We start from the raw sequence: 14,969 nt of genomic DNA, 5'->3' as shown, positions 1-14,969 counted from the left end.
TTAAAGCAAGGATTTGTTGTGTCGATGCCAAATCAATTGCAACTAAAATCTTCAATTACACACACGTTTTGCAGTATCTAAATATTGACGACTTCAAGTCTAAACCTCCTTATCTCACCTGTGCTAGCTGACCGCGTTAGTACCGTTGACCTCAACATTGTCAATATCACCTCCCTAAAAATGTGTGTAGCCAAAGGTCCGAAATAAATTGAGCCTAAATCCATCAATTGGAAACACAACTTGTCCCACTCCATGACAAATATGTTGTTGTCCCCACAGATAAAGCCCCAAACACACCTCGAGTAAATCTTATTACATAAACTGCATGATAAATAAATTAGGTATTGACAATTCACGTGGAAACATATAGCCTCACGACACCTACCAAAGAGGAAACCCTGAATAATCATAGGTCTCTTGTATGTTCCTTTGGAATTTCAACTAAGAAAAGACGAAGAACTGGACCTTCCATCACTGTATTGGATACCTAAACTACACAAGACGTGTCCTTACAAACAACGGTATATTGCTGGGTCGTCCAAGTGCTCCACGAAAACCTCTTTCTAAATTATTAATATCATTATTTTTTCAGTAATCAAAGGCGGGCTTCATAGTTATTTTGAAACAGTTAACTGCCTATTCTAGAGGTAGCGTGAATCCAAAGATATCTTAGAGTACATAGATTACAATCTAAGACTCCTTTATCTTTCAATAGTATTAAAACATTTGACTTTTCTACTCTTTACGCAAGTATTCCCCTTTCCAAACTAAAAGACAAATTGAAAGAGTTGGTATTGCACGGTTTTATTAAAAGAATGGCCAACGTAGATACAAGTATCTTGTCTTAGGGAGGGCCGGATAAATTCTACTTTGTAACGAATCATTCTGATTCAAACAAAAAATTCTCTGAAAGTGACATTATCAAGATACTAGAATTCTTGAATGGAAACATATTTGTAACGTTTGGGGTCGTATTATTGAAAGAGATGGCATTGCATTGTTTCATAAAAAAGAATGGCCAACGTAGATACAAGTATCTTGTCTTAGGGAGGGCCGGATAAATCCTACTTTATAAAGAATCATTCTGATTCAAACAAAAAAATCTCAAAAAGTGATATTATAAAGATACTAGAATTTTTGATTGAAAACATATTTGTAACGTTTGGGGTCGTATTATTGAAAGAGTTGCCATTGAATTGTTTCATAAAAAGAATGGCTATCGTAGATACAAGTATCTTGTCTTAGTGGGAGGGCTGGATAAATCTTACTTTGTAAAGAATCATTCTGATTCAAACAAAAAATTCTCAAAACGTGACATTATAAAGATACTAGAATTCTTGATTGACAACATATTTGTAACGTTTGGGGGTCGTATTTTTCAACAAACTATCGGCATTCCAACAGGAACCAATTGTGCCTATTTTCTTGCCGACTTGTTCCATTATTCTTATGAGGCTGACTGCATACAGGAACTTCAAAGGAAGACACAAAAGAAGATATAGCAATATTCTTTAACTTTACCTTCCGCTATATACTGATGTTCTCGGCTCACCAAATAAGTTCAAAATTTGGTGACTATGTTGAACGAATCTTTCCCATCGGAACTAGAGATCAAAAATAACACAGATACAGTTAAGTGTGCCTCATATCTTGACTTTCATCTAGAAATTGACAATTAGCCTGGGTCGGTTGAAAACAAAAATTTATGACACAAGAGATGATTTCAGTTTCCCAATTAAGTTGTGAACTTTCCATTTTATGTAGTAACATTCCAGCATCGCCAGCATACGAAGTATATATATATCTCCTAATTCATACGATTTCCGGCCTTGTATATACTATCATGAGTCCTTGATAGACGGTTGCTGGTCTCAATTAAGGAAGCTATTAAATTAAGAGTTCCAATTATATGATTGAAATCATCCCTTCGCAAATTTTACCGTGACGCCATCACGAGTGCATTTACCATTATGGAATATCCTTTTCACAGATTATATCGGATTCGTTCTTTGTGTAGTAACTATACAATGTTCTCGCTTCCTTTCAGTCACGAAATTTCATGTGACCTATACCGAATTAGACTATTTAAATTATCGGTTTCAGTGTAATAATTAACATCATCAACACGTACGCCGGGTGGCACATGTGGAACAGGATCTGCCTACCCTCCCGGCAAACATGAGATCGCCTCCAGTTTTGACGGGATTTGTGTTGCTTAGTCTTCAGTTTTCTATGTTGTGTCTTATACATGTACTATTAATTAGTATTATATGTGTCTCTTTGTATTTTCGATTGACGAGTTTGAATGTATCTTTTTTTTTTTATTAATCATGTATTAAAGGGTAACGTATTATTCGATTTATTTTTAACCGATTATTTAGAACTGTACCATATGGTACATTATATATAAACGGCGATCGACGTGACATGAATATGAATGGCACACTGGCAGGACTGACCAGCTAGCTAGGACAGCAAATGCAAGATATTTGACTTTTACTCAGGGGAAAACTCTTCTCAACCAAAGACACTTGTTGAATATAATGTTCAGAAATAACATCACGGTCTCTGGATAGTTACATAACTTTGACAAACACGTTGCGGCATTGTATAAACTTAATTTTAGTAAAATTCTTAACAAATGTAGCTTCTTTAATAACAGTCACTACAGTAAGACAATTTCTTATAAAACACTTTATTTCAGAAAACTTCAAGTGGTTGATTATCAAAACAAGGACGCGTAACATTTTTCGGTAAAAATCAGATTTTGCCGTCTGGTACTTTCAAATTAAGCCTCTTTCTGTGCATCTGTGACGTCACAAGAAGGCTCCTTAAGGGTAATGAAAATTTAAACCGCCCAGGAATAATCAATTAGGTTAATTAAAATATATTGAGTTGAATACATATTATTTTTAATCTATACCAACAGAAAGATATGTATTGTAGACAGCTGATTTCATTAGAATCTATTAATTGAGAAAATACATTTTCCTAAAGATGCCTTTAAACTTCCCACAATGCTATGAACGGAAATCAAATATGCGCAAGCGTGATTGATTTTTGTTTGGAAGAAGAAAGAAGGCTTGTCGCATAACAAATTTCAAAGATATTTTCATTATTATAGAAAAGATGCCCCTCGCTAAGTATAAATCAGTTATAATAGAATGTATAGACCAACTCCGCCAACGAAAAGCGCGACCAGATGCAATGCGAATCGCTCATTTGGTTGCGCGACGGCATGGTTTGAAAACTGTTGAGACGGAAGCCTACCTTGAACAACTTGTCGACTCGGGAGACGTTTTGAAAGTAGAATTTAAAGGAAACACAAGTTATAGAGTTCCTTCAAGTTCCAAAAGCATCAAACATGGCAAGAAAAGCTTAAATTCACATGCAACTAACAAAAACATCCTTGATGCATTAGCCGCACTTTGCGGCAGCGGTGCCGATGGCGAGAACAAGGGCGCAAGTGTGAAAGAGATAGAGAAATGGTTCAACACCAATTCTGTAGAGCCTCGCCTAACAAAGCAACAGCTTCAAGTAGCACTGGATAGGGAAGCAGATAATTTGGTCATCCTGAAACACGAAAATGGATTTTACAAGATAATTTCAGAATCTGGAAAAGAAAAGCAAAAGAAAGGTGGACTTAAAAGAAAATTGTCACCTAAACCAGTTTTGAAAACTGAATTATCTTTTGATGAATCAAGTCTTAACAGGAGAGGACGACCGCTCTCAAAGAGAAAGGTTAAAGACTTACTAATTAAATTTATACTAAAATACATTTCTAAATTATATGAGGGTTTTGAATTCCTTTAATTACTGTCAGGCGTCAAATGGTAATTTTTCGCCTTCTGTTTATTATATGAGGGTGGTAATGCCCTTTAGCGTCAGGCGTCAAACAGTCATTTTCCACAACCGTCGGCATCAAATTGGTTAAAATTTTACCGTGATTTGTCTAAGTATTAACCTTATAGTGATTTGTTAGATGTCGCAAATAATTATTGTTACTGCTATTTTTGGGGAAAAAACATAGCGTTATTTGTCAAATTCAGCTGATTTTTTTATTGTCTTAAAGAAAGTATACATATTATTGTCATACACTAAAAATTACTGTTAACGACATTTGGCAAGAATTTTTATCATTATACATCATGAAAGTACCCCCATTACTACCCACTTATATGTTAGTGTCAAGATGAAGAAAAATTTTACCATGATTTGTCCAAAGCTATCAATTGGTACATTTTATCATTATGCACCAAAATTTACTGTTTCAACATCATTTAGCAAGAATTTATACCATTATTTGTCATGAAGGTACCCCATTACAACCCTCTTATATGATGTCCAGTAAATTGGCAAATCAATATATATTTATATTAATATATTAAATCTTCTTTATTTTGAAAAAAAATATAATAAGTGTACCATATGCTGGAATGAAGAATTAATTCTTTGAAAATCAATATTTTTTATTTTTTTTCATATGACTTTGATAAAAGGGCTTGAAAGATACACCAATAGAAATGAAATGAAGCCAAATTGAAATTCATATTACCTTACATCAAACTCAGCTATTTCTTGTGATACCTTGAATTGATTTTGTTGTTGTGAATATGTTTCTTATTTTTTTTATTTTTCAACAGAAAATAAGGAAAAATCATGGACCAGACTTTGAAACTTTTTATGAACAAAGAGCCAATTCACCTGGAACAAGTCTATCTTGTGATTATTGTCTCAAGTCTGCCAGGGAAAAAGATAATGGAGATTTAGAAAAGATACTACTCTGCAAAGATTGTAATGCACAAGGTATAATTTCACACACGTAGGGAGACACATTAAATAGTTAATGCATCTCGTAATCATGGTAATAGCTGCATATTGTAAAAGTATTGACCAAAGCCAGATTAAGATATTTAGTCTGAATTTTTAAAGTGTTATGTATTCTTGATTCAAAAGTGTTATGTAAGCCAGATTATGTTAAGTATGAATTTAAAAAGTGTTATGTATTCCTGATTGACATTAATTCTTACATTTTACTGAAATGTGCAGAAATAATAATGGATTTATAAAGTGTACTTACAATTAAAAGTACACATTCATTTCAAATAACTTCATAAGAATAGATGAACTAAATATTAACCTAATTTTACTTTGTGTCTTCCAAAATTATTTCACTTGATTATCTCCCTTGCTATGACTGCTTTGTATGTATTCCTGATTGACATTAATTCTTACATTTTACTGAAATGTGCAGAAATAATAATGGATTTATAAAGTGTACTTACAATTAAAAGTACACATTCATTTCAAATAACTTCATAAGAATAGATGAACTAAATATTAACCTAATTTTACTTTGTGTCTTCCAAAATTATTTCACTTGATTATCTCCCTTGCTATGACTGCTTTGAGTGCTTGCTCTTTAAAAACCATGCAGAAATCTTCATGATCTTAGAATACATCAGTCTTGGACAATGATGATGATGATTATTATGATGATGGATGGCTGCATAAAGTCCTTCATTACAAATTGAAATGCATATTCTGGCTTATGATATGTTTATGTGATATAGAAAAAAATCCTGCTTTGTACTAGACTGACAACTGAGCCAGACTTATAAAGTGGGTCTCATTGGGGTCTTTAAAAGCGTGACACAGGATTGCAGATTCTTTATAAGTGTGACACGCGAATGTCAAATTATTGTGCTGTGAAAACGGGAAATGAAGTCTAGCGGGACACATGAAATAACTAAAATATGAGATTGCTTACTTACCTAGTGGAAGCGGGATATGGGAATCTGAGAAAACAGTAAACGGGATCTGGGATTGGAACCCCCAAATGAGACCCCTATAAACTGCTATAGTGTAAAATATACAATTCAATAGAAAGGCATATCAACTCCTGCCTGTCCCATTATTCTGACTCTAACCCAGGAAATCCTAAATGCCTGATACTTAGTGTGGAAGCTGCAAATTTATATCAATTAACAAGTCTATTGTATGATCTGGCCTTCTGGGTGATTTGAAATTGTATTTTATTTTCATCAACAAATAACATAGTAACAAATCATGTCAATTAAGTTCAGTGATATGAATTATAAGATTTTTATTTTTTACTAACTTTCGTATTATTCAGCACATCCTTCATGTATGGGTTACAATCCAGTGTTAGCCAAGAGAGCATTGCGTGGACCATGGCAGTGTATAGACTGTAAAATCTGTATTGTGTGTACAGATGCTGGCGACCCTGTAAGTAAAACCATTATTATGTGTAAAGATACAGGTTTAAGTAAAATCTGTACAACTGCAATAAATGTGAATATTCTGGTGCTTGTGTAAGTATTTTACAAGTCTGTTTTGTGTTTGAAGATTCTGATCATTGTGAAAAAAATCTGTATTGTGTGTGTATATTCTTTTGATTATGTAAGTGAAATCTATATTGTGTGTTTTGACGATTGTGTGAGAAAAACATGGAGTGAAGATATTGAACATTGTGTCAATAAAATCTGTATTGTGTGTGAATATTCTGATGATTGTTTAAAGTCATCAGAAACGAGTGACCGGTGAAAAATAATGTTCTTCCAATTTTTGAACCAATGCATACAAACATCATAATCTTAGTCTTATGTGCACGAATTTATCATTTTTTTCGCATAAATTTCGTATAATCATCAACTTTTTTTCAATCGGTCAGTGTTGTTGTGAAAATATGGCAGGTAATTAAATTCGTGTTGTGAAGCTGAAGTTTAACAATTATCACCTGTTTATCAACAGTCAACAAAAAATCAACCAAAAAGCATGGAAATTGAGCATGAGTTTAACATGTAAATTCAGATAATAGTTTATTTAAAGGACATCCATGCGTATTACGATCACCGGATTTTTACGAGATGGGTCACACTGAGGTCACTTTGCATAAGGAAAATATGTCGGGGGAATTGCTTCCTGGAAGGAACCAATTAAAATAAAGTAAACTCCTTCTAAATATGAATAAATTAAAGAATTTTCTTCAGAAAAAAAGTATATGTACATAAGTTTTATGAAGCAAACTATCCATTGAGTTATAAAAAACATATGCATTATTTTTAATGGGGGGGTATACTGTTTTACCTCTGTCTGTCCTTCTGTCAGTCTGTCAGTCAGTCCGTCCGTCCCATGAATATTTTTCGTCGCATTTTTCTCAGGAACTACAATACAAGGATTTCTGAAATTTGGTTTCAGGATTTATATAAGTCAGCGTGTGATGCATTTTCAGATTCATCACTCGTCAACTTTCGGTTTACCGAATACTTGCATATTTTTACACTATTTATATTATCCACTTGCGGCGGGGGTATCATCAGTGAGCAGTAGCTCGCAGTTTCACTTGTTTAATTTGAGGTTTCTTATGACTTTAAGTAAAACACAGTGTGAAGATACTGGTGAATTTGGAAGTTAAATCTTGCAAAGCATTTAAAGTTGTCTATGTTTATATACAAGGTAGTTATTCTTCTCAGTTGTAAGTTTTGTATTTTTTACAGGACACAATGTTAGTTTGTGATGCTTGTGACAAAGGTTTCCATATGAACTGTCATGAACCAGCAGTGGAGAAGAAACCACAAGGTACACTCTTATTAAAACTAGTTTACCTTGTTTATTCTTCGATATTAAAAGCTAGAGACAGCTTTGATCAAAACTCATGAACCTTGTACAGTGGAAGTTTACTTCCTATTCATTTTGAAAATATTAGAATTGGCTTTTCCAGAGTTCTAGGACTTTAACCATAAAATTGAATATGTTTTGTATATGCCCAAGATTATTTTATTTGACACTGACTTCAATGCTTTCTTCAATTTTATTCTAGCAGCAATTTCAAATTGTATACCACAGGTGTATCTTGTGCTGCTTGCACAGGTGTTTAATGATGACAGGCATAGTTGAGTTTTCTGCTGTCTTAGTTAAGAGAGTAAAGCAGATATTTATTATTACTGTCAAATATCAACCTCACAAAATTTTACTTCATTTATTCTTATTCTGTAGTATGTTGATTAACAAGGTTCTGCATTACTCATTATTCAATTTGAATTCCTGTAAAAACTTTAAACTTTTTGCCTAAGTTGAACATTTTAAATCTTTTGAAATAACTGAATTGATCCTGACTTTCAATGAGTTGACATCATAAGCTGGATTTTACCAAGATCTTTCGTTCTTTGTGATCCAGTTAGAACTTACTCTTGCGGGTAATCAGGCACTTAATTTTTTCGATTTTTTTCATATTTTACCCATGGACTATAAAGAGAGCTAACCATATAAACCAACTTTTACTGTATAATATCACAAAACAAAAGTATTTTGATTGAACCACATTTTGTGATTTGTAGTCTTAATACAACATCTCTTCAAAAAGTAAAACTAATGAAAATTTTACTGGAAAAAAAACCAAACTAACTACATGTATACCAAAGCATGTTGAGGAAATAAAATAAATAAGAAAATACATGATTTATTGATTTGTTAAGAAATTATAAATCTTAAATGGATTTAAGATATTTTTGAAATAAACATTGGCCTTTTTTTTTTAAGGAAAGTGGGTATGTGGTAATTGTGTAACAGAAGGAACAGCCGATGTAAGTGTGGAGGTAGAAGACGCACAAGAGGAAGAGCAGGTGGCAGGTAGTTATTAACCTTTTATTATTTGGTAAAAATTACAAGAAAGGTGTTGACCTGAATTATTTAATTTTTAAATAAACAGTCTGAACACCTTTAAAAGGACATTCAAATAAGTTTAAACACACATACATACACATTCAAACAATACGGTTATAGATTTAAATTACAATTGAGAGAGCATTAGGTCCTCTTGCACTCAAAATCCACCATGGGATTTGGCAGGCATGCAGGCCCTGAAATAGAGGTTGAGATTAATTTGGTAATAATAATAAAACAGTGTCATTTTATATTTTAGTTTACCAAAAGCATCAAAATGCAAACACTAAAAGCATCAAAAGATTTCCTTAAACTGTTTTGTAGAATTTAAATATTTAATTTCAGATAAAGTGATTGCATCTCCATTTTTTACTTTATTATTTTTGCGTTATTTTTAGAGGGTGGTGGTGCGTCATGTCTACCGACTCCCTGCGAATCACCTGCATCTGAAGAGGAAGAAGAGGAAAGGTATTCAATATTAAGATGTTACTGTTGGCATCTACCTCAAAAAAGGGAATAAAGAGCTGTTACAAAAATAAAATATCTAGGATCAGGATTTCCAAGATACTTCCATAGTCATATTTTTCTGAACTTGTCCAATAACTTTCTAAAACTACTCATACAGTCTTGGCTTTAACTGTTACTTTCATGCATCAACATACCTGTCAACCTGTGATGATGAAAATGCAGGTCATGACCTTCATTGAAGAATGAAATCTTAGGTCATAATGCATACACAATTTTTTGAGCTGAATTTCAGTATTATGGGGAAATTTTTCTTATAATTTAAATCAAAGTTACCAAAACATGTTCACTTAGTTAAGTAATTTAAATTTTTATTAAGTATTATTCCATTGCACTGAAAAAGCCTTTTATTCATTTGTGTTACACTATGTTCATTAGTCCATATAACTACCCTTCCGGAGCACCTGAGATCACCCCTAGTTTTTTTGTGGGGTTTGTGTTGTTTATTCTTTAGTTTTCTAAGTTGTGTCATGTGAACTATTGTTTTTCTGTTTGTCTTTTTTCATTTCTAGCCATGGCGTTGTCAGTTTATTTAAGATTTATGAGTTTGACTGTCCCTTTGGTCCCTTTCGTAACTCTTTTAATTCGCAGCCTCATATGTCAACTCTAAGACACATTATTTATTATTTTCAAGAAACCAGCTATATAGTCATTTAAAATATAACTCTCTAATAGAGTTAAAAATAGAGTATTTTAAAATAAAGTTAAACAGTCAAAGGAAGTACATGTATAAGTTATATTGCAATATCTATTTGAATTCTATTTATTATAGATATAATCTTTTTAACCAAAAAAATGTAAATATAAGGAATAATTTTGAATGGTGACAAAAAAGGGGAAGTAACTTAAGTTTGTAAACAGAAAATAAAAATTATGACCTAAAGCCTTTAAAAGGTAAGGTAATTGATGTCAATTAACAGTGTGTTTGGTACCAAAGCTGTTAAGTGAAGCCATGCAATTAATGGGTCACTTAATTTGACAGGTTACACAGCTAACTGAACTTCCTGTTCATGGAAGAATTACGATTTTGCTGGTATTTCAAAGGAATATTACTTATTAAATCAATCTCAAGGCTAAGAAATACATGTAAAACGGGTCATTTTCGGAATTGCCAGGTTATTCAATGACCCAGCGGGTGTCCCGGGTGATCCCTCAGAATCGTGAAAATCTCTGGTCACACCCGCAGAATACTGATCAGTTGACAGGTATGCATCAAACAAAATTTTAGTTTAAAAATTAATAATTTATTAAATAAAAGTCCATTGAAAGCAAAACAGTATTGTACATCTCTAAACTTTGTTTCATATATATTGATATTCCTTTCACAGTCAATATGAAAAACATTTTTTTAAAGACCTCCTTTCATGATAATTGTAGATTTTTTTTTCTCGTAGGTTCATACCTGCCAACTTTCACGATTTAGGCGTGTAATACACGATTTTGACCCTTAGTCACGATTGCACGATCGTGTTCCTGAAAAACCCTCTAAAACACGATTTGGTGAAAATCTACACGAAAAATATTGTTGTTCCCGATTTTGAACTGTGTCTAATGGAGGAAAATCGTGTTCAGCCAACCTAAGGTTCCAATTTTGTAAATTGAGGTAAAAAGCTTTTCTCCTGTGATACTTAATCTCATGGATTTTATCCAATTCTGCATACTAGTGAACAGAAAATATTTATTTCATTTAAAACTTTCTATTTTTTTACCACAATTCACAGGAGAAAAAAATCAAATCAAAATGACATCAGAATATTGTTATACCATTTTCCATATGATTTATTATTTTGTCTATGTTATAATTGTCATAAGTTTTCTTTGATAATTCATGTGTAGTTGAATAATGATGAATTACAGATCAATTTTATTTATGCATACAAGTTAGAAAGCAGTGTAAGAAATATACATTCCTGTTCATTATTAACAAATAAAAAGTCATTAACTCAAGAATACCAGAAACTTTGCTTTCTAATAAATAACAATGTTGTTCCTTTAATTAACCAATGATGATTTGTTTTTAGACCAAAACCTCCTCCAAAGAAAATGAAGAAGAAAATGGAGATAAGACCATCAGCTGCTCCGCTAGCAAAATATCCTGATGCTTCACGATGGAAAGTGGCAGATGTAGTTGGCTTCTTTGTCAAGCTAGGGTTTAAGGAACAGGCTTCCTCATTTCAAGACCAGGTTGGTTTAAAAATAAATGAAAAAAAGATATATGGACAAGATTGAGTCGTGTAATAATTTGGTGAATTATTTATTCATTATGTCTCACGATGATTGTGAGACTAAGCTGTCTTTCAGTTGTCAGCTTTGTGAACAATTGTAAAGTTTGTTATAATATCAAATATGAAGACATATCTCTCTGATAAGACATATCTCTCTGATAAGACATATCTCTCTGATAAGACATATCTCTCTGATAACAATGTTTCTATTAATGATCAGAGAAAATATTTCTTTCTTTGATAGAGATAAATTGGTATCAATTGAATGTTGTTGGAATCACAAATCAGATTTGGACAAAAGAAAATAAAACAGATCAAATGAATGATGTCTGTGCTGAAATATTATGGCAAAAAACATCAAATAGATTTGTCCAAGGCATATCATTTACAATAATGTCCAATAATTGCATTCATCCTACATATGGTAAACAAATGCATGTACTTGTTTAAATTACACGTGTCTTTTGAGCGTCTAAACACTATTAAAATTGATAGATATAGTAGATATAGGAAGATGTGGTGTGAGTGCCAACTCTCCATCAAAATAACAACGTAAACCATTATAGGTCAATGTACGGCCTTCAACACGGAGCCTTGGCTCACACTGAACAACAAGCTATAAAGGGCCCCAAAATTACTAGTGTAAAACCATTCAAACGGGAAAACCAACGGTCTAATATATATAAAAAAAACGAGAAACACATATAAATTACATAAACAAACAACAACTACTGTTCATATTAAGCTTTTCCCCTGTTCATTGAACAAGAGTAAATGTTTTTCTTTGCCTTTAACATTGAAATTCTACACAGATTTACTCTGGGCATTGCAAAAGATTGTGTCTTCCTGTGCTTCATGTAATGTATCATTTGATGTGTACAGCCTCCTATATTACCATGCAGGAAGGTATGATTTCAATTCATAAGATTGATTATTCATTGTATTTTTTTACTTTTTAAGATATTTATTTAATATATAAATACTTTTTATTTCAGGAAATAGATGGACAATCATTATTGTTACTGAAGAGAAGTGATGTTTTAACTGGTTTGAATTTAAAATTAGGACCTGCACTCAAAATTTATCAACATGTTGCTAAACTACAGACAGTAGGAATAGATATAGATGATTATTGATAAAACAATCAAGTTATCATTTCATGAGTATTATCAACATTTGAGAATTAATGTCTACAATATTTCACAGGGGCAGATCCAGCAATTTTAAAAAGGGGGGTTCCTAACCCAGGACAAAAGGGGGGGGGGGGTTCCAACTACATGTCCCCATTCAAATGCATTGATTGTCCAAAAAGAGGGGGGTTCCAACCACGGAACCCCCTCTGGATCCGCACCTGTTTCATATGTCATGTGACAGTTAAATAGGAAAGTGAATAGGTAATTGGTTAAAATGCTTTTGGTGATACATGTATCATGGATTCATTATTTTTTTGTGGAGTATACTTTTTTAGGGATTCTTTTGTAAAGGTGATCAATGAATTTAAATGTTCACAATATGCAAATTTCCATTAAGCTTAAAAGAAAACTTAAGCAAAACGATCTTACAAAGTAACATTAAATTGTACACTACACCTTGAAAAAAAAAATGAAATTAATTTGACATTTTCATTGTTGAGAATTGGCTATGATAAAAAGCTCTATATTTCATATCAATTTTTCCAAGACAATTTAAGATGAATATTATATGAATCCTCTGACTTTCAATTTCTGACATTAACGCAATTGTGATTGTGTGGGTTTTCTGTGAAATAATAACAACAACACATTAACATTACAATTGTTTACATCATTGTGTTCAACTGACAATCAAGGTCACTTTGCAAGTTTAATCCCGGTGAAAATCATGTGACTCTGTATATATCATATTTGGAGATCATCTGATTTTGTATATATCAAATTTGAAATCATCTAAGTTATTATTGTTGTTGTTTTTTCTTTAAATTTTAATTTCTAGAATTAAGGAGTTAGGAGTGAAAAATGTGAATCCAACTATAAATCAATTGATAAATGTGTTAACTCGTTTGATAAGTTAAAAAAGACCAGTTATTTAAGCAGAATATCTGGACAAGTACAGTTTTTGGGCCAAAGTTCAGGTTTTGAACATTTGCATTTTCCCTAAAAAAAACACGACAACTTCAGTGTCAACTTTATAAACTTTTCAAACAAGATGATCTTCCCATTAGAATAGTTCCAGCTGTTATTATTATTAACTTGATTATAAAAGAACACCTCAGGTTTGAAGCCTAAATGCAGTTGAAATGGAATTGTGACTTTTTAGGTCGGTATAACATAGGTTGCAAATATTATGTAAAACTAAGTTACAAATGCATATTTATAATACGAGGCAGTCATTCCTCTTGATGAGTTTTGGTTATTTATGTTCTTGGGTCTGTGTCACATTATTGTCATATTGAGTTCAGATAAAGAGGGGAACTGCATCGGTGAATTAAAAGTTGCTAAAAGAAGTCAGAAACATGCTCTCATTTTGTAGAATTCTAAATCAGGTATATGTTGTTAGGTGTTAATTAGACCATTTAGATTGATATATATATTGATTAAATAAAATAGTAAAATAAGTAAGTTAACAGTTCCATTCTATCGATTTCATCCTTCCATTGGGACTCTACAGGATAACTGATGTAGTGTCGCTATAAGCGACGTTGTTAGGAGGTTTGTGATGTTATGGCATTGTTCGTTATTAAAAATTCTCTGGATTTAATTTCGATCAGAACGTTGTTATGAAATAAAGTACCATCTCTTTTCTATATGCTTCATCCCGTCTACATTTAAAAATAGGCATAATTTGAAAATGCTTTTTACCACAAGTTAATGACCTCACCTATAGCGACACTACATCAGTTATCCTGAAGAGTCCCAATGGAAGGATGAAATCGATAGAATGGAACTGTTAACTTTATTATTTTACTATTTTATTTAATGAATATATATCTGCACATGTGAAAATAATTTGTTATGCCTATATATATTTATATATACAACTCGTCTAAACATCAACCAAACAATGTTAGATCTGTAAATTTGCTTTCACAAATTTTTTGTTCTGCCCTCGTCCGGATTTGAACCCATGCTACTGACATATATGGTGACACCAAATCGTCTGCACTGTAGCCGTCCCGCTAGACCACACATATATACAAAACACATATATACATTTGTATATATAATCTCATATATAAGGAATTATGATATGAGAATTCTTTGTACATGTAGTACATATATTGTGAAACAATTTGTTGTGTAAAAATATTGTGTTTGTATGATAAGATATTTTAGCAGTTACATGGATTTTAAAATGAACAAGAAATTTTAAACAATAGACAACAGTCTTTAAGTATATTGCTCAATGATTATGGTTTTATAGATTTATGGTTATACAAATTGTACATATATGTTTTGTTTTAATGTAATGTATTTATGTTAGGTAATGTAATTGGCCAGTAGTCTGATTATCCAGACATAGATTAATTGAGATACATATCAGTATGTACTTGTGTTT

At 32.2% G+C, this 14,969-nt stretch overlaps 1 protein-coding gene across 1 annotated transcript; it reads left to right on the top strand.

Moving 5' to 3' along the window:
• The first annotated feature begins 3,032 nt into the window (after positions 1-3,032).
• Positions 3,033-14,609, top strand: LOC134721237 (histone acetyltransferase KAT6B-like). The gene is made up of 8 exons (XM_063584063.1): positions 3,033-3,741; positions 4,644-4,806; positions 6,137-6,249; positions 7,521-7,602; positions 8,563-8,652; positions 9,084-9,153; positions 11,232-11,394; positions 12,431-14,609. The coding sequence occupies exons 1-8, from the start codon at positions 3,130-3,132 to the stop codon at positions 12,569-12,571; spliced, it is 1,434 nt and encodes a 477-aa protein (XP_063440133.1). The 5' UTR covers positions 3,033-3,129; the 3' UTR covers positions 12,572-14,609.
• Positions 14,610-14,969: the final 360 nt, after the last annotated feature.

The sequence above is a fragment of the Mytilus trossulus genome, chromosome 1 (assembly GCF_036588685.1).
Source record: "Mytilus trossulus isolate FHL-02 chromosome 1, PNRI_Mtr1.1.1.hap1, whole genome shotgun sequence".
Taxonomy (NCBI): domain Eukaryota; kingdom Metazoa; phylum Mollusca; class Bivalvia; order Mytilida; family Mytilidae; genus Mytilus; species Mytilus trossulus.
Note: the sequence above shows the minus strand (reverse complement) of the source record. Positions and strands in the feature narration are given on the sequence as shown.

Excerpts from the sequence above, each read along its gene's own strand:
- LOC134721237 (XM_063584063.1), top strand. The coding sequence starts at position 3,130 with ATGCCCCTCGCTAAGTATAAATCAGTTATAATAGAATGTATAGACCAA. Across the intron at positions 4,807-6,136 it reads CAAAGATTGTAATGCACAAG|CACATCCTTCATGTATGGGT; the intron begins GTATAATTTCAC and ends CGTATTATTCAG. Across the intron at positions 7,603-8,562 it reads AGTGGAGAAGAAACCACAAG|GAAAGTGGGTATGTGGTAAT; the intron begins GTACACTCTTAT and ends TTTTTTTTTAAG.